General features: G+C 46.6%; 1 protein-coding gene across 1 annotated transcript in view; it reads left to right on the forward strand.

The window, feature by feature from the left end:
• The first annotated feature begins 891 nt into the window (after nt 1–891).
• LDHB (lactate dehydrogenase B) overlaps nt 892–25921 on the forward strand; it is a 63689-nt gene continuing 38659 nt past the window's right edge. The window contains exons 1-2 of the mRNA XM_038767632.1: nt 892–1002; nt 14932–15066. Of these exons, the coding sequence (XP_038623560.1) occupies nt 14938–15066 (129 nt within the window). The 5' untranslated portion in view covers nt 892–1002; nt 14932–14937. The remainder of the gene's footprint in view (nt 1003–14931; nt 15067–25921) is intronic.

The following is a 25921-nucleotide window of genomic DNA, read 5'->3' on the forward strand; positions in this document are numbered from 1 at the left end:
TGGGGGGGAGGAAAGGAGGGGGTTTGGGGGAGGAGACTTTGGGGGAAGAGGGGTTCAGGGAAAGGGGATCAGGGGGAGGGGGCTTTGGGGGAAGCTTTGAGGGAGGGGATCAGGCTGGAGGGGATCGGGGGAGAGGGTTTTAGCGGGGATCAGGGAGAGGGGTTTGAGGGGAGGAGGCTTGGGGGGGCTTTGAGGGAAAGGGGCTTTGGGACAGGAGATCAGGGGGAGAGAATCAGGGAAAGGGGCTTTGGAGGAGGGGATCAGGGAAAGGGGATCAGGGGGAGTGGACTTTGGGGGAAGCTTTGAGGGAGGGGATCAGGCTGGAGGGGATCAGGGGGAGAGGGTTTTGGGGGGGATCAGGGAGAAGGGATCGGGGGAGGGGGTTTGGGGGGAGGAGGCTTGGGGGAGGGGGCTTTGGGGGGAAGGGTATTTGGGACAGGGGAGCAGGGAGAGAGGATCCGGGGAAGGGGATTTGATGGAGGGGATGAGGGGGAGGGGGCTTGGAGGGAAGGGCGTTGGGGGGAGGGGATCAGGGGGAGGGGGCTTGGAGGAGAAGGGCTTTCAGGGAACAGGGGGACGGGGCTTTGGGGGAAGGGGGCTTTGAGGGGGAGGGGACCAATAGCTCTTAGTCTAGTGCTCTGCACACAGTAAGCGCTCAATAAATACGATTGAATGAATGAATGAGGGAGGGGGATTTGGGGGACGGGATGAGGGGGAGGGAATTTGGGGGGGAGGAGGCTTTGGGGGAGGGGCTTTGGAGGAGGGATTTCCAAAGCAGCGAAGGGCGCAGGGGCAGGGCCTGTCTGTCTTCATCCTCCTCCTCCTCCTCCTCATCCTCCTCCTAGTCCTCCTGCTCCTCATCCTCCTCCTCCTCCTCATCCTCCTCATTCTCATCCTCCTCCTGGTCCTCCTGCTCCTCATCCTCCTCCTCCTCCTCATCCTCCTCCTCTTCCTCCTCCTACTCCTGCCCAGACAGACGGATCTCGGCCTCTTCCCCGGCAGGTAATAATAATAATAATAGTAATAATAATAATAATGATAATAATGGTATTTATTAAGCGCTTACTTTGTGCAAAGCACTGTTCTAAACGCTAAGAGCTATGTGCGAAGCACTATTCTAGAGACCAGGCCTGGGGATGGGGGTGTCCGAGAATGGGGGAGAGGGAAGGGATCCAGGGTTTTTTTGGGGGGGTCCCAACCATGCAGGAGGGGACAGTCCGTCAGTCCTATTTATTGAACCCTTACCGTGTGCAAAGCGCTGTGCTGAGCGCTTCGGAGAGGACAGTACAACCATGAACTGGCACAGAGAAAGAAAAATCAATTCCAGTGCCCAAGTCCATTTGTGGGTGTCAATTCTAGATTGTGAGCCCGTTGTTGGGTAGGAACCGTCTCTGCTGCCGACTTGTACTTCCCCAAGCGCTTAGTACAGTGCTCTGCACATAGTAAGCGCTCAATAAATACGATTGAATGAATGAATGAATAATCATTGTGCTATTTGTTAAACGCTTACTATGTGGCAGGCACTGTACTAAGCGCTGGGGTGGATCCAAGCTAATCGGGTCGGACGCAGTCCCTGTCCCCCGGGGGGCTCACGGTCTCCATACCCATTTTCCAGATGGGGGAACTGAGGCACAGGGAAGGGAAGGGACTTGCCCAAGGCCACACAGCAGACATGTGGCAGGGCCGGGGTTAGAGCCTATTTGTTGCTGAATTGTACTTTCCGAGCGCTTAGTACAGTGTTCTGCACACAGTAAACGCTCCATAAATACGACTGAATGACCTTCTTACGACTCCCAGGCCCGGGCTTAATAATAATAATAATAATAATAAATAATAATAATAGTGATATTTGTTAAGCGCTTACTATGTGCCAAGCACTGGCTCTAGCTACTACATCATTAAGCACTTAGTAAGTGCTATTTACTAAGCGCTTACTCCAGTGCTCTGCACACAGTAAGTGCTCAATAAATACGACTGAATTAATGAATGAACCCATGACCTTCTGACTCCCAGGCCCGGGCTTTATAATAATAATAAAATAATAATAATAATAATAATAATAATAATAACGGTATTTGTTAAGTGCTTACTATGTGCAAAGTGCTGCCTCTAGCCACTACGTCATTAAGCACTTACTAAGTGCTATTTAATAATAATAATAATAATGATGATGGCATAATAATAATGGTATTTGTTAAGTGCTTACTATGTGCAAAGCGCTGGCTCTAGCCACTACGTCATCAAGCACTTATTAAGTGCTATTTAATAATAATAATAATGCTGGCATTTATTAAGTGCTTACTATGTGCAAAGCACTGTTCAAAGTGCTGGGGAACTTACAAGGTGATCAGGTTGTCCCACGTGGGGCTCACAGTTTTAACCCCCATTTTACAGATGAGGTAACTGAGGCTCAGAGAAGTTAAGTGACTTGCCCAAAGTCACACTTACTAAACGCTTAGTCCAGTGCTCTGCACCCACTAAGCACTCAGTAAATACGATTGAATGAACGAATGTACCAGGTACTGTCCTAAACGCTGGAGTGGATACAAGCCAATCTCAATCCCAATTTTCTAGACCGTGAGCCCGTTGTGGGCAGGGATTGTCTGTATTTGTTGCCAAATTGTGCTTCCCAAGCGCTTAGTACAGTGCTCTGCATACAGTAAGCACTCAATAACTAGGGGTTGAATGAATTTTCCAGATGAGGGAACTGAGGCCCAGAGAAGTGAGGCGACTGGCCCAAGGTCACCCAGCGGACAAGTAGCAGAGTCAGGATTAGAACCCATGACCTTGTGACTCTCAGGGCCTGGGGTCTAGCCACTAGGCCATGATGGAAAGTGGTTCCATACTCGGGGGGAAGGGGAGGAGAGGACGGGCGTCAAGGTCATCCGGGGAGATCTGGCCTCCCTCCCACCCTTGGTATTTGGGGAGACCCCCGGAGGGTCAAATCTCCACACTCGGGGTACAACCTGATCACTTTGTAACCTCCCCAACGCTTAGAACAGTGCTTTGCACGTAGTAAACGCTTAATAAATGTCATTATTCTTATTAAATCCGGGCCCTGGGAGTGTGGGAGAGGAGAAAACAACACAATAATAATAATAATGTTGGTATTTGTTAAGCGTTTACTATGTGCCAAGCACTGTTCTAAACCCTGGGGTAATAATAATAATAATGATGATGGCATTTATTAAGCGCTTACTATGTGCAAAGCACTGTTCTAAGCGCTGGGGAGTTTACAAGGTGATCAGTTTGTCCCACGTGAGGTTTGTTGTAAACCCTGGGGTAATAATAATAATAATGATGATGGCATTCATTAAGCGCTTACTATGTGCAAAGCACTGTTCTAAGCGCTGGGGAGTTTACAAGGTGATCAGGTTGTCCCACGTGAGGTTTACAGACTTAATCCCCATTTTACAGATGAGGGAACTGAGGCCCAGAGAAGTGAAGTGACTTTCCCAAAGTCACACAGCTGACAAGCAGTGGAGCCAGGATTTGAACCCATGACCTCTGACTCCAAAGCCCGGGCTCTTTCCACTGAGCCACGCTGCTTCCCCAAGGTCATCAGCTTGTCCCATGTGGGGTTCACAGTCTTCATCCCCATTTTACAGATGAGGCCACTGAGGCCCAGAGAAGGGAAGTGACTAGCCCAAGGTCACGCAGCTGACAAGTTTTATTTTGTCATCTGTCTCCCCCTTCAAGACTGTGAGCCCGTTGTGGGGTAGGGACCGTCTCTATCTGTTGCCGACTTGGACTTCCCAAGCGCTTAGTACAGTGCTCTGTATGTAGTAAGCGCTCAATAAATACGATTGAATGAAATAGCATTCATTCAGTCTTTCAGACTGTGAGCCCACTGTTGGGTAGGGACTGTCTCTATATGTTGCCAACTTGTACTTTCCAAGCGCTTAGTCCAGTGCTCTGCACACAGTAAGCGCTCAATAAATATGATTGATTGAAGTAGCAGAGCCGGGATTAGAACCCACGACCTCTGACTCCCAAGCACGGGCTCTTTCCACTGAGCCGCGCTGCTTTTCAAAGCTCGTTGTCTCTAGAGCAGATTGTCCTCTCCCAAGCGCTCAGCACAGTGCCCTGCTCACAGAAAGAGCTCAATAAACCTGATTGAGTGAATGAACACAACGCTGTGTGTTTGTGGTGTGTGTGTGGAGGGGGGCTGGGGATGTGGGGGGAGAGGAAATGTCACAGCATAATAATGATGGTATTTGCTAAGCGCTTACTATATGCCAAGCACTGTTCTGAGGGCTGGATCATACGTATGCATCTGTGTCTGTGTGTGTTTGTGTGTCTCTGTGTATTCATTCAATTGCATTTATTGAGCGCTTACTGTGTGCAGAGCACTGTACTAAGCTCTTATCTGTGTGGGCTGAGGATGCAGGGGAGAGGGACTGTCACAGCATGATGTGTGTGTGCATCTATGTGTGTGTTTGTGTGTCTCCTTGTATTTATGTGGGCTGGGGATGTAGGGGAGAGGGAATGTCACGGCATCATTCCCTTCCCCACAGCACCTGTATATATGTATATATGTTTGTACATATTTGTTACTCTATTTATTTATGTATTTATTTTACTTGTACCTATCTATTCTATTGATTTTATTTTGTTAGTATGTTTGGTTTTGTTCTCCGTCTCCCCCTTTTAGACTGTAAGCCCACTGTTGGGTAGGGACTGTCTCTATATGTTGCCAACTTGGACTTCCCAAGCGCTTAGTACAGTGCTCTGCACACAGTAAGCGCTCAATGAATACGATTGATGATGATGATGATGATCATGTGTGTGTGCATCTTTGTGTGTGTGTGTATCTGTGGGGGCTGGGGATGCTGGGGGAGGAAATGTCACAGCATCGTGTGTGTGTGTGTGTGTGTGTGTGTGTGTGTCTATGTCTCTGTGTGTGTCCGGGCTGGAGAGGCGGGGGAGAGTACGCATTTATTACTCTATTCATGTATTTATTTATTTTATTTGTACATATTTATTCTATTTGTTTTATTTTTTTAATGTGTTTTGTTGTCTGTCTCCCCCTTCTAGACTGTGAGCCCACTGTTGGGTAGGGACCGTCTCTATATGCTGCCGACTTGGACCTCCCAAGCGCTTAGTACAGTGCTCCGCACACAGTAAGCGCTCAGTGAATCCGATTGAATGCATGAATGAATGAAATAAACCTGATTGAGTGAATGAACACAATGCTATGTGTGTGGTGTGTGTGGGGCGGGGAAGGAAATGTCACAGCATAATGATGATGGTATTTGTTAAGCGCTTACTATATGCCAAGCACTGTTCTAAGGGCTGGATCATACGTATGCATCTGTGTCTGTGTGTGTTTGTGTGTCTCTGTGTATCTGTGTGGGCTGGGGATGCGGGAGAGAGGGAATGTCACGGCATCATGTGTGTGTGCATGTGTTTGTGTGTCTCTTTGTATCTGTGTGGGCTGGGGATGCAGGGGAGAGGGAATGCCACGGCATCATGTGTGTGTGCATCTTTGTGTGTTTGTGTATCTGTGGGGGCTGGGGATGCTGGGGAAGGAAATGTCACAGCATCGTGTGTGTGTGTGTGTTTGTGTGTGTCTATGTCTCTGAGTGTGTCCGGGCTGGAGAGGCAGGGGGACAGTACGTATTTATTACTCTATTTATTTATTTATTTATTTGTACATATGTATTCTATTTATTTTATTTTGTTAATGTGTTTTGTTTTGTTCTCTGTCTCCCCCTTCTAGACTGTGAGCCCACAGTTGGGTAGGGACCGTTTCTAGATGTTGTCGACTCGGACTTCCCAAGCGCTTAGTACAGTGCTCCGCACACAGTAAGCGCTCAATAAAAACAATTGATTGATTGATTGATTGATTGATTGACTACTGCATTTATTTATTTATTTTATTTGTACATATGTATTCTATTTATTTCATTTTGTTAATGTGCTTTGTTTTGTTCTCTGTCGCCCCCTTCTAGACTGTGAGCCCACTGTTGGGTAGGGACCGTCTCTATATGTTGTCGACTTGGACTTCCCAAGCGCTTAGTACAGTGCTCCGCACACAGTAAGCGCTCAATAAATACAATTGATTGATTTATTGATTACTGTATTTATTTTATTTGTACATATTTATTCTATTTTGTTAATGTGTTTTGTTTTGTTCTCTGTCTCCCCCTTCTAGACTGTGAGCCCACTGTTGGGTAGGGACCGTCTCCATCTGCTGCCAACTTGGACTTCCCAAGCACTTAGTCCAGTGCTCCGCACACAGTAAGCGCTCAATAAATAGGATTGATTGAATGAATGAATGAGAGGAAATGTCGCAGCCCCATCTGCGCAGGTCTGTGTAGGCGCTGGATCTCTGAGAGACACACACCACAACAACCACAACAACACAAAGACCCAAGGGCCTGCAGTTTTCCCCAGATCCCACAGAGAAAGAGGATCTTTGTGTAGACGTCGGGTGCTTTGGAGTCAGAGGTCATGGGTTCAAATCCCGGCTCTGCCAAATGTCAGCTGTGTGACTTTGGGCAAGTCACGTCACTTCTCTGGGCCTCAGTTCCCTCATCTGGGAAATGAGGATTAAGACTGTGAGCCCCCCATGGGACACCTGATCACCTTGTAACCTCCCCAGCGCTTAGAACAGTGCTTTCCACATAGTAAGTGCTTAATAAATGCCATTATTATTTTTATTATTTATTATTTTTATTGTGAGACTGGCAAATCTCCCTGAGGGACTGAGAAAGGAGCCTGTGTTTTCAGGGAGACAAAATGCCCTTGGCCTGGACATTCCTTTCCTCTCAGTTCGTTCATTCATTCAGTGGTATTTATTGAGCGCTGACCTACGCAGAGCACTGGACTAAGCGCTTGGGAAAGTACAATTCAGCAATAAAGACAATCCCTGCCCACCGTGGGCTTACAGTCTAGAGGGGTTTCCGCTCCTCCTCAAATCCCCCTAGACTACTGCCGTTCTGCATATCCAAGGGCTTAGTAGCATGGCTCAGTGGAAAGTGCCCGGGCTTTGGAGTCAGAGGTAATAATAATAATAATAATAATAATAATAATAATGGCATTTGTTAGCACTTACTATGTGCAAAGCACTATTCTAAGCACTAGGGGGATACAAGGGGGATATTATTACTCTATGATTACTCTATGATTACTCTATTATTACTCTATTTATTATTACTCTATTTATTATTACTCTATTATTACTCTATTATTACTCTTCATTTACTCTATTTACTCTATTACTCTATTTATTTATTATTACTCTATTTATTATTACTCCATTTATTTATTATTACTCTATTATTACTCTATTTTACTTGTACATATTCCATTTATTTTATTTTGTTATGTTTTGTTTTGTTCTCTGTCTCCCCCTTCTAGACTGTGAGCCCGCTGTTGGGTAGGGACCGTCTCTATATGTTGCCAACTTGTACTTCCCAAGTACAAGTGGCAGAGCCAGGATTCGAACCCTTGACCTTTGACTCCCGTGGCCGGGCTCTTTCCACTTGTCAGCTGTGTGACTTTGGGCAAGTCATTTCACTTCTCCGGGCCTCAGTTCCCTCATCTGGAAAATGGGGATTGAAACTGTGAGCCCCAAGTGGGACAACCTGATGACCTTGTATCCTCCCCGGCATTTAGAACAGTGCTTTGCACATACTGCTTAACAAATGCCATTATTATTATTAGTACAGTGCTCTGCATACAGTAAGAGCTCAATAAATACGATTGAATTCCCCTCTCCCGCAGACGCTTTTCACCCCAACATTCCCCTCTCCCCAGCCCCTTTTCACACCCCTATTCCCCTCTTTCCCCAGCCCCTTTTCACACCCCCCCCCAGTCCCCTCTCCCCCTGCCCCCCCCCCCCGTCCTCTCTCCCCCAGCCCCTTTTCCTCGAGGCCTCTTTTCACCCCCCTATTCCCCTCTTTCCCCAGCCCCTTTTCACCCTCCAGGCCCCTTTTCACCCCCCTATTCCCCTCTTTCCCCAGCCCCTTTTCACCCTCCCCCCAGTCCCCTCTCCCCCAACCCCTTTTCACCCTCCAGGCCTCTTTTCATACCCCCATTCCCCTCTTCCCCCAGCCCCTTTTCACACACCCCCATTCCCCTCTTTCCCCAGCCCCGTTTCACCCCCCCCCCCCCCCCCCAGTCCCCTCTCCCCCAGCCCCTTTTCACCCTCCAGGCCCCTTTTCACTCCCCTATTCCCCTCTTTCCCCAGCCCCTTTTCACTCCCCCAGCCCCTTTTCACCCCCCCATTCCCCTCTTTCCCTAGCCCCTTTTCACACACACCCCAGGTCCCCTCTCCCTCAGCTCCTTTTCACCCTCCAGGCCCCTTTTCACCCCCCCATTCCCCTCTTTCCCCAGCCCCTTTTCACCCCCCCTCTTTCCCCAGCCCCTTTTCACCCCCCCATTCCCCTCTTTCCCCAACCCCTTTTCACACCCCCATTCCCCTCTTTCCCCAGCCTCTTTCCACACCCCTATTCCCCTGTCCTCAGCCCCTTTTCCCACCCCCATTCCCCTCTCCCCCAGCTCCTTTTCACACCCTCTTCTTCTCAGTTTTTTTACAACCCATTATTCTTTCACACACCCCTTTCTCCTCTCCCAGACCTTCTATACCCCATTCCTCCTGCCCCTTTTTCACAGCCCCATTCTCCTCCCCTCATCCCTCTAGACTGTGAGCCTGTTGTTGGGTAGGGACCGTCTCTATATGTTGCCAACTTGTACTTCCCAAGCGCTTAGTACAGTGCTCTGCACACAGCAACTGCTCAATAAATACGATTGAATGAATGAATGAATAATTGAATGGATGAATAAATACCATGCCTGGTTACTTGGTTTGATGTCTGTCTCCCCCCTTCTATACTGTGAGCTCGGTATGGGCAGGGATTCTCTCTCTTTTTTACTGAATTGTACTTTCCAAGTGCTTAGTACAATGTTCTGCACACAGTAAGCACGCCTTCCCCTCCCCACAGCACCTGTATATATGTATATATGGTTGTACATATTTATTACTCTGTTTATTTATTTATTTATTTATTTTACTTGTACATTTCTATCCTACTTATTTTATTTTGTTGGTATGTTTGGTTCTGTTCTCTGTCTCCCCCTTTTAGACTGCGAGCCCACTATCGGGTAGGGACTGTCTCTATGTGATGCCAATTTGTACTTCCCAAGCGCTTAGTACAGTGCTCTGCACATAGTAAGCGCTCAATAAATACGATTGATTGATTGATTGATTCCTCCCTTCAAAACCCTACTGACAGCTCACCTCCTCCAGGAGGCCTTCCCAGACTGAGCCCCCTCCTTCCCCTCCCCATTCTTCCCCTCCCCATCCCCCCGCCTTACCTTCTTCCCCTCCCCACACCACCTGTATATATGTATATATGTTTGTACGTATTTATTACTCTATTTATTGATTGATTTTATTTGTACATATTTATTCTATTTATTTTGTTTTGTTAATATGTTTTGTCTTGTTGTCTGTCTCCCCCTTCTAGACTGTGAGCCCACTGTTGGGTAGGGACTGTCTCTATATGTTGCCAACTTGTACTTCCCAAGCGCTTAGTACAGTGCTCTGCACACAGTAAGCGCCCAATAAATACGATTGAATGAATGAATGAATGAATAAATACAATTGAATGAATGAGCATGCAGAGAAGCAGCACGGCCTAGTGAATAGAGCTTGGGAGGCAGAAGGTCATGGGTTCTAATCCCGGCTCCACTATGTGTCTGCTGTGTGACCTTGGGCAAGTCACTTATAATAATAATGATGCGTGGCTTAGTGGAAAGAGCCTGGGCTTGGGAGTCAGAGGTCATGGGTTCAAATCCCAGCTCCATCACTAGTCAGCTGGGTGATTTGGGGCAAGTCACTTCACTTCTCTGGGCCTCAGTTTCCTCATCTGTAAAATGGGGATTAAGACTGTGAGCCCCACGTGGGACAACCTTGATTATCTTGTATCCTCCCCAGCGCTTAGAACAGTGCTTGGCACATAGTAAGCGCTTAACAAATACCAACATTATTATTATTATGGCATTTATTAAGCACTTTGTGCAAAGCACTGTAATAATAATGATGGCATTTATTAAGTGCTTATTATGTGCAAAGCACTGTTCTAAGCATTGGGGAGGTTACAAGTTGATCAGTTTGTCCCACAGGGGGCTCACAGTCTTCATCCCCATTTTCCAGATGAGGTAACTGAGGCACAGAGAAGTTATGTGACTTGCCCAAAGCCACACAGGCGACAATTGCCGGAGCCGGGATTTGAACCCATGACCTCTGACTCCAAAGCCCGGGTTCTTTCCACTGAGCCACGGTGCTTCTAGTCACTCCTTCACTCTCACTTCAGTCCTCAGTTCCCTCATCTGGAAAATGGGGATGAAGACTGTGAGCCCCACGTGGGACAGGGACCATGTCTGATCCAGTTTGCTTGGATCCACCCCAGCGCTTAGTACAGTGCCTGGCACATAGTAAGCGCTTAACAAATACCATTATTATCATTGTTATTACCATTTTTTAAACACCCAAAACCTTCCGACTCGTGCTCAATAAATACCATTTTAAAATGGTAAAATCCTTCTGACGCCCAGGCCTGGGTGCTCTCCCTAAGCAGAGCCCGTTGTTGGGTAGGGATTGTCTCTATCCATTGCTGATTTGTACTTCCCAAGCGCTCAGTACAGTGCTCTGCACACAGTGAGCGCTCAATAAATACGATTGCTATTACCATTTCTTAAAGAAACACCCAAGTCCTTCTGACTGGCGCTTAATAAATACCGTTTTAAAATGGTAAAATCCTTCTGACGCCCAGGCCTGGGTGCTCTCCCTGAGCAGAGCCCATTGTTGGGTAGAGATTGTCCCTACCTGTTGCCGATTTGTACTTCCCAAGCGCTTAGTACAGTGCTCTGCACATAGTAAGCGCTCAATAAATACGATTGATTGATTGATTGATTGATTGATTCCCAAGTGCTCAGTACAGTGCTCTGCACACAGTGAGCGCTCAATAAATACAATTATTACCATTTTTTAAAGAAACACCCAAGTCCTTCTGACTGGCGCTTCATAAATACGGTTTTAAAATGGTAAAATCCTTCTGACGCCCAGGCCTGGGTGCTCTCCCTAAGCAGAGCCCGTTGTTGGGTAGGGATTATCCCTACCTGTTGCCGATTTGTACTTCCCAAGCGCTCAGTACAGTGCTCTGCACACAGTGAGCGCTCAATAAATACGATTGTTATTACCATATTTTAAAGAAACACCCAAGTCCTTCTGACTGGCGCTTAATAAATACCGTTTAAAAATGGTAAAATCCTTCTGACGCCCAGGCCTGGGTGCTCTCCCTAAGCAGAGCCCGCTTTTAGGTAGGGATTGTCTCTATCCGTTGCCACTTTGTACTTCCCAAGAGCTCAGTACAGTGCTCTGCACACAGTGAGCGCTCAATAAATACGATTATTACCATATTTTAAAGAAACACCCAAGTCCTTCTGACTGGCGCTTCATAAATACCATTTTAAAATGGTAAAATCCTTCTGACGCCCAGGCCTGGGTGCTCTCCCTAAGCAGAGCCCGTTGTTGGGTAGGGATTGTCTCTATCCGTTGCTGATTTGTACTTCCCAAGCGCTCAGTACAGTGCTGTGCACACAGTGAGCGCTCAATAAATACGATTATTACCAGTTTTTAAAGAAACACCCAAGTCCTTCTGACTGGCGCTTAATAAATACCGTTTAAAAATGGGAAAATCCTTCTGACGCCCAGGCCTGGATGCTCTCCCTAAGCAGAGCCCGTTGTTGGGTAGGGATTGTCCCTACCTGTTGCCGATTTGTACTTCCCAAGAGCTCAGTACAGTGCTCTGCACACAGTGAGCGCTCAATAAATATGATTATTACCAGTTTTTTAAAGAAACACCCAAGTCCTTCTGACTGGCGCTTAATAAATACCGTTTAAAAATGGTAAAATCCTTCTGACGCCCAGGCCTGGGTGCTCTCCCTAAGCAGAGCCTGTTGTTATGTAGGGATTGTCCCTATCTGTTGCTGATTTGTGCTTCCCAAGCGCTCAGTACAGTGCTCTGCACACAGTGAGTGCTCAATAAATACGATTATTACCAGTTTTGAAAGAAACACCCAAGTCCTTCTGACTGGCGCTTAATAAATACCGTTAAAAAATGGTAAAATCCTTCTGACGTCCAGGTCTGGGTGCTCTCCCTAAGCAGAGCCTGTTGTTATGTAGGGATTGTCCCTATCTGTTGCCGATTTGTGCTTCCCAAGCGCTCAGTACAGTGCTCTGCACACAGTGAGCGCTCAATAAATACGATTATTACCATTTTTTAAAGAAACACCCAAGTCCTTCTGACTGGCGCTTAATAAATACCATTTAAAAATGGTAAAATCCTTCTGACGCCGAGGCCTGGGTGCTCTCCCTAAGCAGAGCCCGCTTTTAGGTAGGGATTGTCCCTATCTGTTGCCGATTTGTACTTCCCAAGCGCTCAGTACAGTGCTCTGCACACAGTGAGCGCTCAATAAATACGATTGAATGAATGAATGACTGTAATAAACTCCCACTCTGGACTGTAAGTGCTTCCTCTGGACTGTAAGCTTGGACTATCAGCTCCTCCTCTAAGAACCAAGCTATTTCAGTTGTCCTCTGGGAGTTTGGAAGGAAAACTGCGGCAGCAAGAGACGCAGTCGTCAAGGGAACCAAGTCCCCTGCTTTCCGAAGGGAGTGGGGCTGATGGGCGGAGAAGCAGCGTGGCTCAGTGGAAAGAGCCCGGGCTTTGGAGTCCGAGGTCGTGGGTTCTAATCCCGGCTCCGCCACTTGTCGGCTGGGTGACCTTGGGCAAGTCGCTTCACTTCTCTGGGCCTCAGTGACCTCATCTGGAAAATGGGGGTTAAGATTGTGAGCCCCACATGGGACAAACTGATCACCGTGTATCCCCCCAGCACTTGCAAAAGTCTCGGCACATAGTAAGCACTTAATAAATGCCATCATTATTATTATTATAAGAGCCCAGGCTTGGTAGTCTAGAGGTCAAGTGCTTAGTACAGTGCTCTGTACACAGTAAGTGCTCAATAAATACAATTGAATGAATGAAAAGGTCATGGGTTCCAATCCCGGCTCCTCCACTTATCAGCTGTGTGACCTTGAGCAAGTCACTTCACTTCTCTGGGCCTCAGGTCCCTCATCTGGAAAATGGGGATGAATAATAATAATGGCATTTATTAAGCGCTTACTATGTGCAAAGCACTGTTCTAAGCACTGGGGAGGTTACAAGGTGATCAGGTTGTCCCATGGGGCACTCACAGTCTTCATTCCCATTTTACTGAGGAGATCATTGAAGCCCAGAGAAGTGAAGTGACTTGCCCAAAGTCAGACAGCTGACAATTGGCAGAGCTGGAATTTGAACCCATGACCAATGACTCCAAAGCCTGTGCTCTTTCCACTGAACCATGCTGTTTCTCTAAGCCACTTCACTTCTCTGCACCTCAGTGACCTCATCTGTAAAGTGGGGATGAAGACTGTGAGCCCCACGGGGGACAACCTGATCACCTTGTAACCTCCCCAGCGCTTAGAACAATGCTTGGCACATAGTAAGCGCTTAATAATAATAATAATAATGATGATGATGGTATTTGTTAAGCGCTTAATATGTGCGAAGCACTGTTCTAAGCGCTGGGAGGGATACAAGGTGATTAGGCTGTCCCACGTGGGGCTCACAGTCTTCATCCCCATTTGACAGATGAGGGAACTGAGGCCCAGAGAAGTGAAGTCTTCTAGACTGTAAGCCCGCTGTTGGGTAGGGACCGTCTCTATATGTTGCCAACTTGTACTTCCCAAGCGCTAAGTACAGTGCTCTGCACACAGTAAGCGCTCAGTAAGTATGATTGAATGAATGAGGGAACTGAGGCCCAGAGAAGTGAAGTCTTCTAGACTGTAAGCCCACTGTTGGGTAGGGACCGTGTCTATATATTGCCAACTTGTACTTCCCAAGCGCTAAGTACAGTGCTCTGCACACAGTAAGCGCTCAATAAGTACAATTGAATGAATGAGGGAACTGAGGCCCAGAGAAGTGAAGTCTTCTAGACTGTAAGCCCACTGTTGGGTAGGGACCGTGTCCATATATTGCCAACTTCTACTTCCCAAGCACTTAGTACAGTGCTCTGCACACAGTAAGCGCTCAATAAATGCAATTGATGATGATGATGATGATGACAGTAAGTGCTCAATAAGTACGATTGAATGAATGAATGAATGAGGGAACTGAGGCCCAGAGAAGTGAAGTGACTTGGCCAAGGTCACACAGCTGCCAAGCGGCGGGGCCGGGCTTAGCGAAGCGTGAGGGAAACCTCCCCGCCCACGCGGAGCCAATGGGCCTTAATAAGTGTCATTATTATTATTATTATTATTATTATTATTATTATTATTATTATTATTATCATCATCATCATCAATCGTATTTATTGAGCGCTTACTATGTGCAGAGCACTGTACTAAGCACTTGGGCAGTACAAATTGGCAACATATAGAGACAGTCCCTACCCAACAGTGGGCTCACAGTCTAAAAGGGGGAGACAGAGAACAAAACCATCATCATTATAATTATTATGTATTGAGCGCTTCCTGTGAGCAGAGCACTGTACTAAGCGGTTTGGAGAGGACAAGAGAACATTCAGAGAAGCAGCGTGGCTCAGTGGAAAGAGCACGGGCTTTGGAGTCAGATGTCATGGGTTCAAACCCCGGTTCTGCCAATTGTCAGCTGTGTGACTTTGGGCAAGTCACTTAACTTCTCTGTGCCTCAGTTACCCTATCTGTAAAATGGGGATTAAGACTGTGAGCCTCATGTGGGACAACCTGATCAACTTGTATCTACCCCAGCGCTTAGAACAGTGCTTTGCACATAGTAAGCGCTTAACAAATACCAACATTATTATTATTATTGTTATTCACCCCTTTGCCTCTCGTTGCAGGGCATAATGGCTTCCCTCAAAGAGAAACTCATCGTCCCCGTGGTGGAGGAGGCTTCTACAGAGCCCAATAATAAGATCACCGTGGTGGGCGTTGGGCAAGTTGGTATGGCCTGTGCCATCAGCATCCTCGGAAAGGTAGGTAGCCCGGCGGCTAGCGCAGGCCACGGCTTCGGCCAACTGGCGCTTGGGGGTAGGGACGAGTGGAGCGGTAATAATAATAAAATAATAATGGCATTTACTAAGCGCTTACTATGTGCAAAGCACTGGTCTAAGCACTGGGGAGGTTACTAAGTAATCAGGGTGTCCCACCGGGGGCTCACAGTCTTCATCCCCATTTTACAGATGAGGTCACTGAAGCACAGAGAAGTTGTGTCTTAATAATAATAATGATAATGGCATTTATTAAGCGCTTACTATGTGCAAAGCACTGTTCGAAGCGCTGGGGAGGTTACAAGGTAATCAGGGTGTCCCACGGGGGGCTCACAGTCTTCATCCCCATTTTACAGATGAGGTCACTGAGGCGCACTAATAATAATAATAATAATAATAATAATAATGGCATTTATTAAGCCCTTACTCTGTGCAAAGCACTGTTCTAAGCGCTGGGGAGGTTATAAGGTAATCAGGGTGTCCCACGGGGGGCTCACAGTCTTCATTCCCATTTCACAGATGAGGTCACTGAGGCACAGAGAATAATAATAATGGTATTTATTAAGCGCTTACTATGTGCAAGGCACTGTTCTAAGCGAAGGGGAGGTTACGAAGTGATCAGGTTGTCCCACTGGGGGCTCACAGTCTTCATCCCCATTTTACAGATGAGGTAACTGAGACACAGAGAAGTTGTGACTTAATAATAATAGTAGTAATAATAATAATGGCATTTATTAAGCGCTCTCTATGTGCAAAGCACTGTTCTAAGCGCTGGGGAGGTTACAAAGTAATCAGGGTGTATCACGGGGGGCTCACAGTCTTCATCCCCATTTTACAGATGAGGTCACTGAGGCACAGAGAATAATAATAATGGCATTTATTAAGCGCTTACTATATGCAAAGCACTGTTCTAAGCACAGGGGAGGTTACAAAATGATCAGGTTGTCCCACGGGGGGCTCACAGTCTTCATCCCCATTTTGCAGATGAGGGAACTGAGGCCCAGAGAAGTGAAGTGACTTGCCCAAAGTCACACAGCTAACAAGTGACAGAGCCGGAATTTGAACCCATGACCTCGGACTCCAAAGCCCGGGCTCTTTCCACTGAGCCACGCTGCTTCTCTAGTCGGAAGAAGCGACTCGCCCATGGTCACGCACCAGATTGGTCGGGAAGGATTCTCTCACAGAGAAGCAGCGTGGCTCAGTGGAAAGAGCCTGGGCTTTGGAGTCTGAGGTCATGGGTTCAAATCCCGGCTCTGCCAATTGTCAGCTGTGTGACTTTGGGCCAGTCACTTCACTTCTCTGGGCCTCAGTTCCCTCATCTGCAAAATGGGGATGAAGACTGTGAACCCCCCGTGGGACAACCTGATCACTTTGTAACCTCCCCAGCGCTTAGAACAGTGCTTTGCACATAGTAAGCGCTTAATAAATGCCATTATTATTTATTATTATTATTATAAACCCAGAACCTTCTGCCTCCCAAGCACGGGGTCTAGCCGCTAAGCCATCCTTTCTCGTCCCACTCTTCAAGATCCTCCAGTGGTTGCCCACCCACCTCTGCATCAAACAGAAACGCCTTACCCTTCCAACTGGCGGAGGCAGGATTGGAACCCATAATAATTTATAATAATGGCATTTATTAAGCGCTTACTATGTGCAAAGCACTGTTCTAAGTGCAGGGGAACTTACTAGGTGATCAGGTTGTCCCACAGGGGGCTCACAGTCTTCATCCCCATTTACAGATAAGGTCACTGAGGCATAGAGAATAATAATGATGGCATTTATTAAGTGCTTACTATGTGCAAAGCACTGTTCTAAGCGCAGGGGAGGTTACAAGGTGATCAGGTTGGCCCACGGGGGGCTCACAGTCTTCATCCCCATTTGACAGATGAGGTCACTGAGGCACAGAGAATAATAATAATGTCATTTATTAAGTGCTTACTATGTGCAAAGGACTGTCCTAAGCGCAGGGGAGGTGACAAGGTGATCAGGCTGTCCCACGGGGGGCTCACAGTCTTCATCCCCATTTTACAGATGAGGTCACTGAGGCATAGAGAATAATAATAATGTCACTTATTAAGTGCTTACTATGTGCAAAGCACTGTTCTAAGCACAGGAGAGGTTACAAGGTGATCAGGTTGGCCCATAGGGGGCTCACAGTCTTCATCCCCATTTTACAGTTGAGGTAACTGAGGCACAGAGAATAATAATGTCATTTATTAAGTGCTTACTATGTGCAAAGAACTGTTCTAAGCTCAGGGGAGGTTACAAGGTGATCAGGCTGTCCCACAGGGGGCTCACAATCTTCATCCCCATTTTACAGATGAGGTCACTGAGGCACAGAGAATAATGATAATGGCATTTATTAAGTGCTTACTATGTGCAAAGGACTGTTCTAAGCACAGGTGAGGTTACAAGGTGATCAGGCTGTCCCACAGGGGGCTCACAGTCTTCATCCCCATTTTACAGATGAGGTCACTGAGGCACAGAGAATAATGATAATGGCATTTATTAAGTGCTTACTATGTGCAAAGGACTGTTCTAAGCACAGGGGAGGTTACAAGGTGATCAGGCTGTCCCACAGGGGGCTCACAGTCTTCATCCCCATTTTACAGATGAGGTCACTGAGGCACAGAGAATAATGATAACGGCATTTATTAAGTGCTTACTATGTGCAAAGGACTGTTCTAAGCACAGGGGAGGTTACAAGGTGATCAGGCTGTCCCACGGGGGGCTCACAGTCTTCATCCCCATTTTACAGATGAGGTCACTGAGGCACAGAGAATAATAATAATGGCATTTATTAAGTGCTTACTATGTGCAAAGGACTGTTCTAAGCGCAGGGGAGGTTACAAGGTGATCAGGCTGTCTCACGGGGGGCTCACAGTCTTCATCCCCATTTTACAGATGAGGGAACTGAGGCCCACAGAAGTGAAGTGTCTTGCCCAGCGTCACACAGCTGACAAGTGGCGGAGCCAGGATTTGAACCCACGACCATTTGTACTTCCCATGCTGATGCATGTACTTCCCATGTATGCTGATTGTGTGAATGTTGCAATAATAGTAAGAAAAAGCCTGAGGGAGTCACTGCTTTCTATCCTAGACTATTTCTCTTGCATTTTATTCTTTTTTTTTTTTTGCATTTATTAAGCGCTTACTACATGCAAAGCACTGTTCTAAGTGGTGAGGAGATTACAAGGTGACCAGGTTGTCCCACGGGGGCCTCCCAGTCTTCATCCCCATTTTACAGATGAGGGAACTGAGGCACAGAGAAGTGACTTACCCAACGTCACACAGCTGACAATTGGCAGAGCGGGGATAAATAAATAATAATAATGGCATTTGTTAAGCACTTACTATGTGCAGAGCACTGTTCTAAGCGCTGGGGGGATACAAGGTGATCAACTTGTCCCATGTGGGGCTCACAGTCTTAATCCCCATTTTACAGATGAGGGAACTGAGGCTCAGAGTAGTTAACTGACTTTCCTAAGGTCACACAGCAGACATGAGGTGGAGTTGGGATTCGAACCCACGACCTCTGACTCCCAAACCCGGGCTCTTTCCACTGAGCCACTTAGTACAGTGCTCTGCACACAGTAAGCGCTCAGTTAATACGATTGATGATAGAAATACGATTGATGATAGCCACGCTGCTTCTTCTGATCATACAAATGTTGTGAGAATAATAATAATGATGAGGATGGTATTTGTTAAGCACTTCCTATGTGCCAGGCACTGTACTAAGCGCTGGGGGGGATACAAGCAAATTGGGTTGGACACAGTCCCTGTCCCATGTGGGGCTCACGGTCTCAATCCCCATTTCACAGATGAGGGGAACTGAGGCCCAGGAAAAGGAAATGACTTACCCAAGGTCACACAGCAGAGAAGTGATGGAGCAAGAAACTCTATCGCTCTCTCCCCCTCGTCCCCCTCTCCGTCCCCCCATCTTACCTCCTTCCCTTCCCCACAGCACCTGTATATATGTATATATGTTTGTACAGATTTATTACTCGATTTATTTATTTTACCTGTACATACCTATTCTATTTATTTTATTTTGTTAGTATGTTTGGTTTTGTTCTCTGTCTCCCCCTTTTAGACCGTGAGCCCACTGTTGGGTAGGGACTGTCTCTATATGTTGCCAACTTGGACTTCCCAAGCGCTTAGTACAGTGCTCTGCACACAGTAAGCGCTCGATAAATACGATTGATTGATTGATTGAAGCTGAGCTGGCCTTGATTAGCAGGAGAATCTCCTCCCGTCGGCCTCCTCTCTCTACTACAGGAATAGTAATGATGGTATTTGTTAAGCGCTTACTATGTGCCAAGCACTGTTCTAAGCACTGGGGGAGATACAAGGTCACCTATTTTGATGCTGTTGACGTCTATCTACTTGTTTGGTTGACATCATCATCATCAATCGTATTTATTGAGCGCTTACTATGTGCAGAGCACTGTACTAAGCGCTTGGGAAGTACAAATTGGCAACATATAGAGACAGTCCCTACCCAACAGTGGGCTTACAGTCTGTCTCCCACCTTCTAGGCTGTGAGCCTGTTGTTGGATAGGGACCGTCTCTATCTTAGAGAAGCAGCATGGCTCAGTGGAAAGAGCCCGGGCTTTGGAGTCAGAGGTCACGGGTTCAAATCCTGGCTCCGCCACTTGTCAGCTGTGTGACTCTGGGCAAGTCACTTCACTTCTCTGAGCCTCAGTTACCTCATCTGTAAAATGGGATTAAAACTGTGAGCCCCCCTGTGGGACAACCTGATCACTTTGTAACCTGAACAGTGCTTTGCACATAGTAAGTGCTTAATAAATGCCATCATTATTATTATTATTATCTGTTGCCAAATTGGACTTTCCAAGCGCTTAGTACAGTGCTCTGCACACGGTAAGCCCTCAATAAATGCGATTGAATGAATGAGTGAATCAGATTGTCCCACTTGGGGCTGTCAGTCTTCACCCCCATTTTCCAGATGAGGGAACTGAGGCACAGAGAAGTGAAGTGACTTGCCCAAGGTCACGCAGCTGACAAGTGGGGGAGCCGGGATTAGAACCCACAACCTCTGACTCCCAAGCCCTCTGGAAGAAGCCCTTGTAGTAAAAAGCAGCGTGGCTCAGTGGAAATCAATCAATCAATCAATCAATCGTATTTATTGAGCGCTTACTGTGTGCAGAGCACTGGACTAAGCGCTTGGGAAGTCCAAGTTGGCAACATCTAGAGACAGTCCCTACCCAACAGTGGGCTCACAGTCTAAAAGGGGGAAACAGAGAACAAAACCAAACATACAAATAAAATAAAATAAAAGAGTACAGGCTTGGGAACCAGAGGTCATGGGTTTGAATTCCGACTCCACCACTTGTCAGCTGTGTGACCTTGGGCAAGCCACTTAACTTCGCTGGGCCTCAGTTACCTCATCTGTAAAATGGGGATTAAGACTGTGAACCCCCCATGGGACCACCTGATCACTTTGTATCCCCCCCAGCACTTAGAACAGTGCTTTCTTCTGACTTCTTCTAGACTGTGAGCCCACTGTTGGGTAGGAACCGTCTCTATATGTCGCCAACTTGGACTTCCCAAGCGCTTAGTACAGTGCTCTGCACACAGTAAGCGCTCAATAAATACGATTGACTGATTGATTGATTGCTTTGCACATAGTAAGCACTTAAGAAATACCGCCATTATTATTACTATTATTAAAAAACCTGTCTCTGACATACCCTTTTTAAACCCAAGGCAGAATCTGGGAAGTTTTTCTTCCACACGCCAGCGCTTTGTTTTCTTTCATTCAGTTGTGTTCACTGAGCGCTTACTGTGTGCAGGGCACTGTACTAAGCGCTTGGAAAGTACAATTCGGCAACATACAGAGACAGTCCTTACTAACCAACGGGCTCACAGCGTGGCTCAGTGGAAAGAGCCCGGGCTTGAGAGTCAGAGGTTGTGGGTTCTAATCCTGGCTCCGCCACTTGTCGGCTGGGTGACTTTGGGCAAGTCTCTTCACTTCTCTGTGCCTCAGTACCTCATCTGTAAAATGGGGATTAAGATTGTGATCCCCACGGGGGACAACCTGATCACCGTGTATCCCCCCCAGCGCTTAGAACAGTGCTTTGCACATAGTAAGCGCTTCACAAATACCATCATTATTGTTATCGTACAGTGGCTGGCACATTTTCTAGACCGTGAGCCCACTGTTGGGTAGGGGCCGTCTCTATATGTTGCCAACTTGTACTTCCCAAGCGCTTAGTACAGTGCTCTGCACATAGTAAGCACTCAATAAATACGATTGATGATGATGATGATTTTCTAGACCGTGAGCCCACTGTTGGGCAGGGACCGTCTCTATATGTTGCCAACTTGTACTTCCCAAGCGCTTAGTACAGTGCTCTGCACACAGTAAGCGCTCAATAAATACGATTGATTGATTCATTCATTCGATCATATTTATTAAGCGCTTACTGTGTGCAGAGCGCTGTACAAAGCACATAGTAAGTGCTTAACGCGTACCACGGTTAATTATTATTACCATCTACCCAGAGCAGGATACTATTCATGGCACGTAATACGCATTTTTAAAAATGCCATTAAAAGAAAAAAGGCTTTGGTCTTCGCCCACACACGTCTCTGAGCTGCTTGGGATGCTCGTGAGCACGAGGGCGTCTAAATTCAGAGCTCCGGAGGGATAAAGACGGATCACGTGGGCCTTTTCCTGGCAGCAAAGAAAAAATTTCTTCCTATTGGCGCATTCTCCGAACAAAGGCCCGGGAGCCGAGCTATCCAAACCCACTCCGGATCCCACATTCCTGCCAAAAATAGCACTGCGACATCAGGGATCACCTTGGTGCCGGCGTTTGGGTCATTGCAAACTCGTTCTCGGCTCTGGTCTTCACCTTAAATGATCGGAATAATAATCATGGCATTTATTGAGGCTTTTCTATAATAATAGTAATAATGGCATTTGTTAAGCGCTTACTGTGTGCACTGTTCTAAGCGCTGGGGAGGACACAAGGTGATTAGGTTGTCCCACGGGGGACTCACAGTCTTCATCCCCATTTTACAGATGAGGGAACTGAAGTACAGAGAATCAATCGATCAATCAATCAGTCGTGTTTATTGAGCGCTTACTGTGTGCAGAGCACTGTACTAAGCGCTTGGCAAGTTAAGCAACTTGCCCAAAGTCACACAGCTGACAAGTGGCAGAGCCGGGATTAGAACCCATGACCTCTGACTCCCAAGCCCGGGCTCTTTCCACTGATCCACACTGCTTCTAATAATAAAAATAATAATAATGATGATGGCATTTATTAAACACTTACTATGTGCAAAGCACTGTTCTAACCACTGGGGAGGATACAAGGTCATTTATTAAGCACTTACTATGTGCAAAGCACTGTTCTAAGCGCTGGGGAGGATACAAGGTGATCAGGTTGTCCCACGTGGGGCTCACAGTCTTCATCCCCATTTTACAGATGAGGTAACTGAGGCCCAGAGAAGTGAAGTGACTTGTCCAAAGTCACACAGCTGACAAGTGGCGGAGCCGGGATTAGAACCCATGACCTCTGACTCCCAAGCCCGGGCTCTTTCCACTGAGCCACACTGCTTCTTTATGCTTACTTTACTATGTTTTGGAATAGAAACAGGATAATCAGGTCAGCACGGTCTCTGTCCCACCAGGGGCTCGGAGTAGGAGGGAGAACAGGCTTTGAATTCCTCTTTACGGATGAGGAAACTGAGGCACCGAGAAGTGAAATGACTTGTCCAAGGTCACCCAGCAGACAACTACCTGTGTTGGGATTAATAATTATGGAATTCCTTAAGCACTTACTAGGTGCCAGACATCGTACTAAGCACTGGAATGGATACAAGCAAATCGGGCTGGACACATCCCTGGCCCACATTCATTCATTCATTCAATCGTATTTATTGAGCGCTTCCTGTGTGCAGAGCACTGTACTAAACGCTTGGGAAGTACAAGTTGGCAACATATAGATACTCAATAGCGGGCTGACAGTCTAGAAGGGGGAGACAGACAAATAGGGTTCACATAGGGTTCGCAGTCCTCTTCCCCATTTTCCAGATGAGGGAACTGAGGCACAGAGAGGTGAAGTGGTTTGCCTAAGGTCACACAGCAGACAAAGTGGAGGAACCAGGATCAGAACCCAGGTCCTCTCACTCCCAAGCCCGTTTCCCATTGGCAAATGTTTACCGACCCCTTTCTCAACATAACCGCTTCCCAAATGATCCTGTAAATTGAATCATCATTTCGGGAGACCTCGCTAGGTCTGGAAACCTATCTCATGCACCTGGGAGATTTAAAAGGAGTCAAACATTCATTCAGTCGTATTTATTGAGCGCTTACTGTGTGCAGAGCACTGTACTAAGCACTTAGCTTAGAAAGCCTCAATTATAGCTCTTGCTCTTCCTCCCTTCAAGGACCTACTGAGAGCTCACCTCCTCCAGGAGGCCTTCCCAGACTGAGCCCCTTCCTTCCTCTCCCCCTCATCCCCCTCTCCATCCCCCCCCATCTTACCTCCTTCCCTTCCCCACAGCACCTGTATATATGTATATATGGTTGTACATATTTATTACTCTATTTATTTATTTATTTATCTTACTTGTACATATCTATTCTATTTATTTTATTTTGTTAGTATGTTTGGTTTTGTTCTCTGTCTCCCCCTTTTAGCCTGTGAGCCCACTGTTGGGTAGGGACTGTCTCTATATGTTGCCAATTTGTACTTCCCAAGCGCTTAGTACAGTGCTCTGCACATAGTAAGCGCTCAATAAATACGATTGATGATGATGATGAAATTAATAATAATAATAATAACGACATTTATTAAGTGCTTACTATGTGCAAAGAACTGTTCTAAGCGCTGGGGCAAGGTGATCAGGTTGTCCCACGGGGGGCTCACAGTCTTCATCCCCATTTTTCAGCGTGGCTCAGTGGAAGGAGCCCGGGCTTTGGAGTCAGAGGTCATGGGTTCAAATCCCAGCTCCACCACTTGTCAGCTGTGTGTCTTTGGGCAAGTCACTTCACTTCTCTGGGCCTCAGTTACCTCATCTGTAAAATGGGGATTAAGACTGTGAGCCCCCCATGGGACAACCTGATCACCTTGTAACCTCCCCAGTGCTTTGCACATAGTAAGCACTTAATAAATGCTATTATTATTATTTTTCAGATGAGGTAACTGAGGCCCAGAGAAGTGAAGTGACTTGTCCAAAGTCAGCCAGCTGACAAGGGGCAGAGCCGGGATTTGAACCCATGACCTGTGACTCCAAAGCCCGGGCTCTTTCCACTGAGCCACGCTGCTTCCCAATTAGCCACCCCTCCCACTATTTAAAAACTTCTAGGCATTCAAGGTCAAAAAAACTTGTGATCGACCAAGGTCAAATCCACTAAGGCCTCCTTTCCTCTTCTCCCACTCCCTTTCTTCATCCCCCCTCCCTCATTTTATTTATTTCTATTCATGTCTGTCTCTCCCTCAAGACAGTAAGCTCATTGTGGGCAGGGAATGGGTCTGTTTATTGTTGTATTGGGTTCTGCAGGGGGGTAAGCGCTCAATAAATACGATGGAATGAAAGAATAGTTGAACGAACTACAGTTGAATGAACTGTATATATATATAACTATATGTATATATATATATATATATATATATAACTATAATTCTATTTATCTATTCTGATGGCATTGACACCTGTCTACTTGTTTTGTTTTATTGTCTGTCTCCCCCTTCTAGACTGTGAGCCTGATGTTGGGTAGGAATTGTCGCCATGCGTTGCCGATTTGTACTTCCCAAGCGCTTAGTACACCGTCTCTATATGTTGCCCTATACATACTATTGCTCTATTTATTTATTTATTTTACTTGTACCTATCTATTCTATTTATTTTATTTTGTTAGTATGTTTGGTTTTGTTCTCTGTCTCCCCCTTCTAGACTGTGAGCCCACTGTTGGGTAGGGACCGTCTCTATATGTTGCCAACTTGGACTTCCCAAGCGCTTAGTACAGTGCTCTGCACACAGTAAGCGCTCAATAAATATGATTGATTGATTGATTGATTGCCGACTTGTACTTCCCAAGTGCTTAGTCCAGTGCTCTGCATATAGTAAGCACTCTATAAATACGATTGAATGAATGAAAGAATGCTCTCTGTTCACAGTAAGTGCTCAATAAATAATAATAATGGCATTTATTAAGCACTTACTATGTGCAAAGCACTAAAGATGATTGTGGTGTCTATTAAACTCCATTCAATCGTATTTACTGAGTGCTTACTGTGTGCAGAACACGGGACTAAGCGCTTGGAAAGCACTCCAAAGACCATGCTCTTTCCACTGAGCCACGCTAAGCGCTTACTATGTGCCAAGCACTGTTCTAAGCGCTGAGGAGGTTACAAGGCGATGAGGTTGTCCCACGGGGGGCTCCGCCAACTGTCAGCTGTGTGACTTTGGGCAAGTCGCTTAACTTCTCTGTGCCTCAGTTCCCTCATGAAGCAGCGTGGCTCAGTGGGAAGAGCACAGGATTTGGAATCAGAGGTCATGGGTTCAAATCCCACTTCTGCCAATTGTCAGCTGTGTGACTTTGGGCAAGTCACTTAGCTTCTCTGGGCCTCAGTTCCCTCATCTGTAAAATGAGAATTAAGACTGTGAGCCCCACGTGGGACAATCTGATCACCTTGTAACCTCCCCAGCGCTTAGAACAGTGCTTTGCACATAGTAAGCGCTTAATAAATGCCATTATTATTATTATTATTAATCCCCATTTTCCAGATGAGGTGATCAAGGCCCAAAGAAGTGAAGTGACTTGCCCAAAGTCACACAGCTGACAAGTGGCAGAGCT

This window comes from Tachyglossus aculeatus, chromosome 2, assembly GCF_015852505.1.
Source record: "Tachyglossus aculeatus isolate mTacAcu1 chromosome 2, mTacAcu1.pri, whole genome shotgun sequence".
NCBI lineage: Eukaryota > Metazoa > Chordata > Mammalia > Monotremata > Tachyglossidae > Tachyglossus > Tachyglossus aculeatus.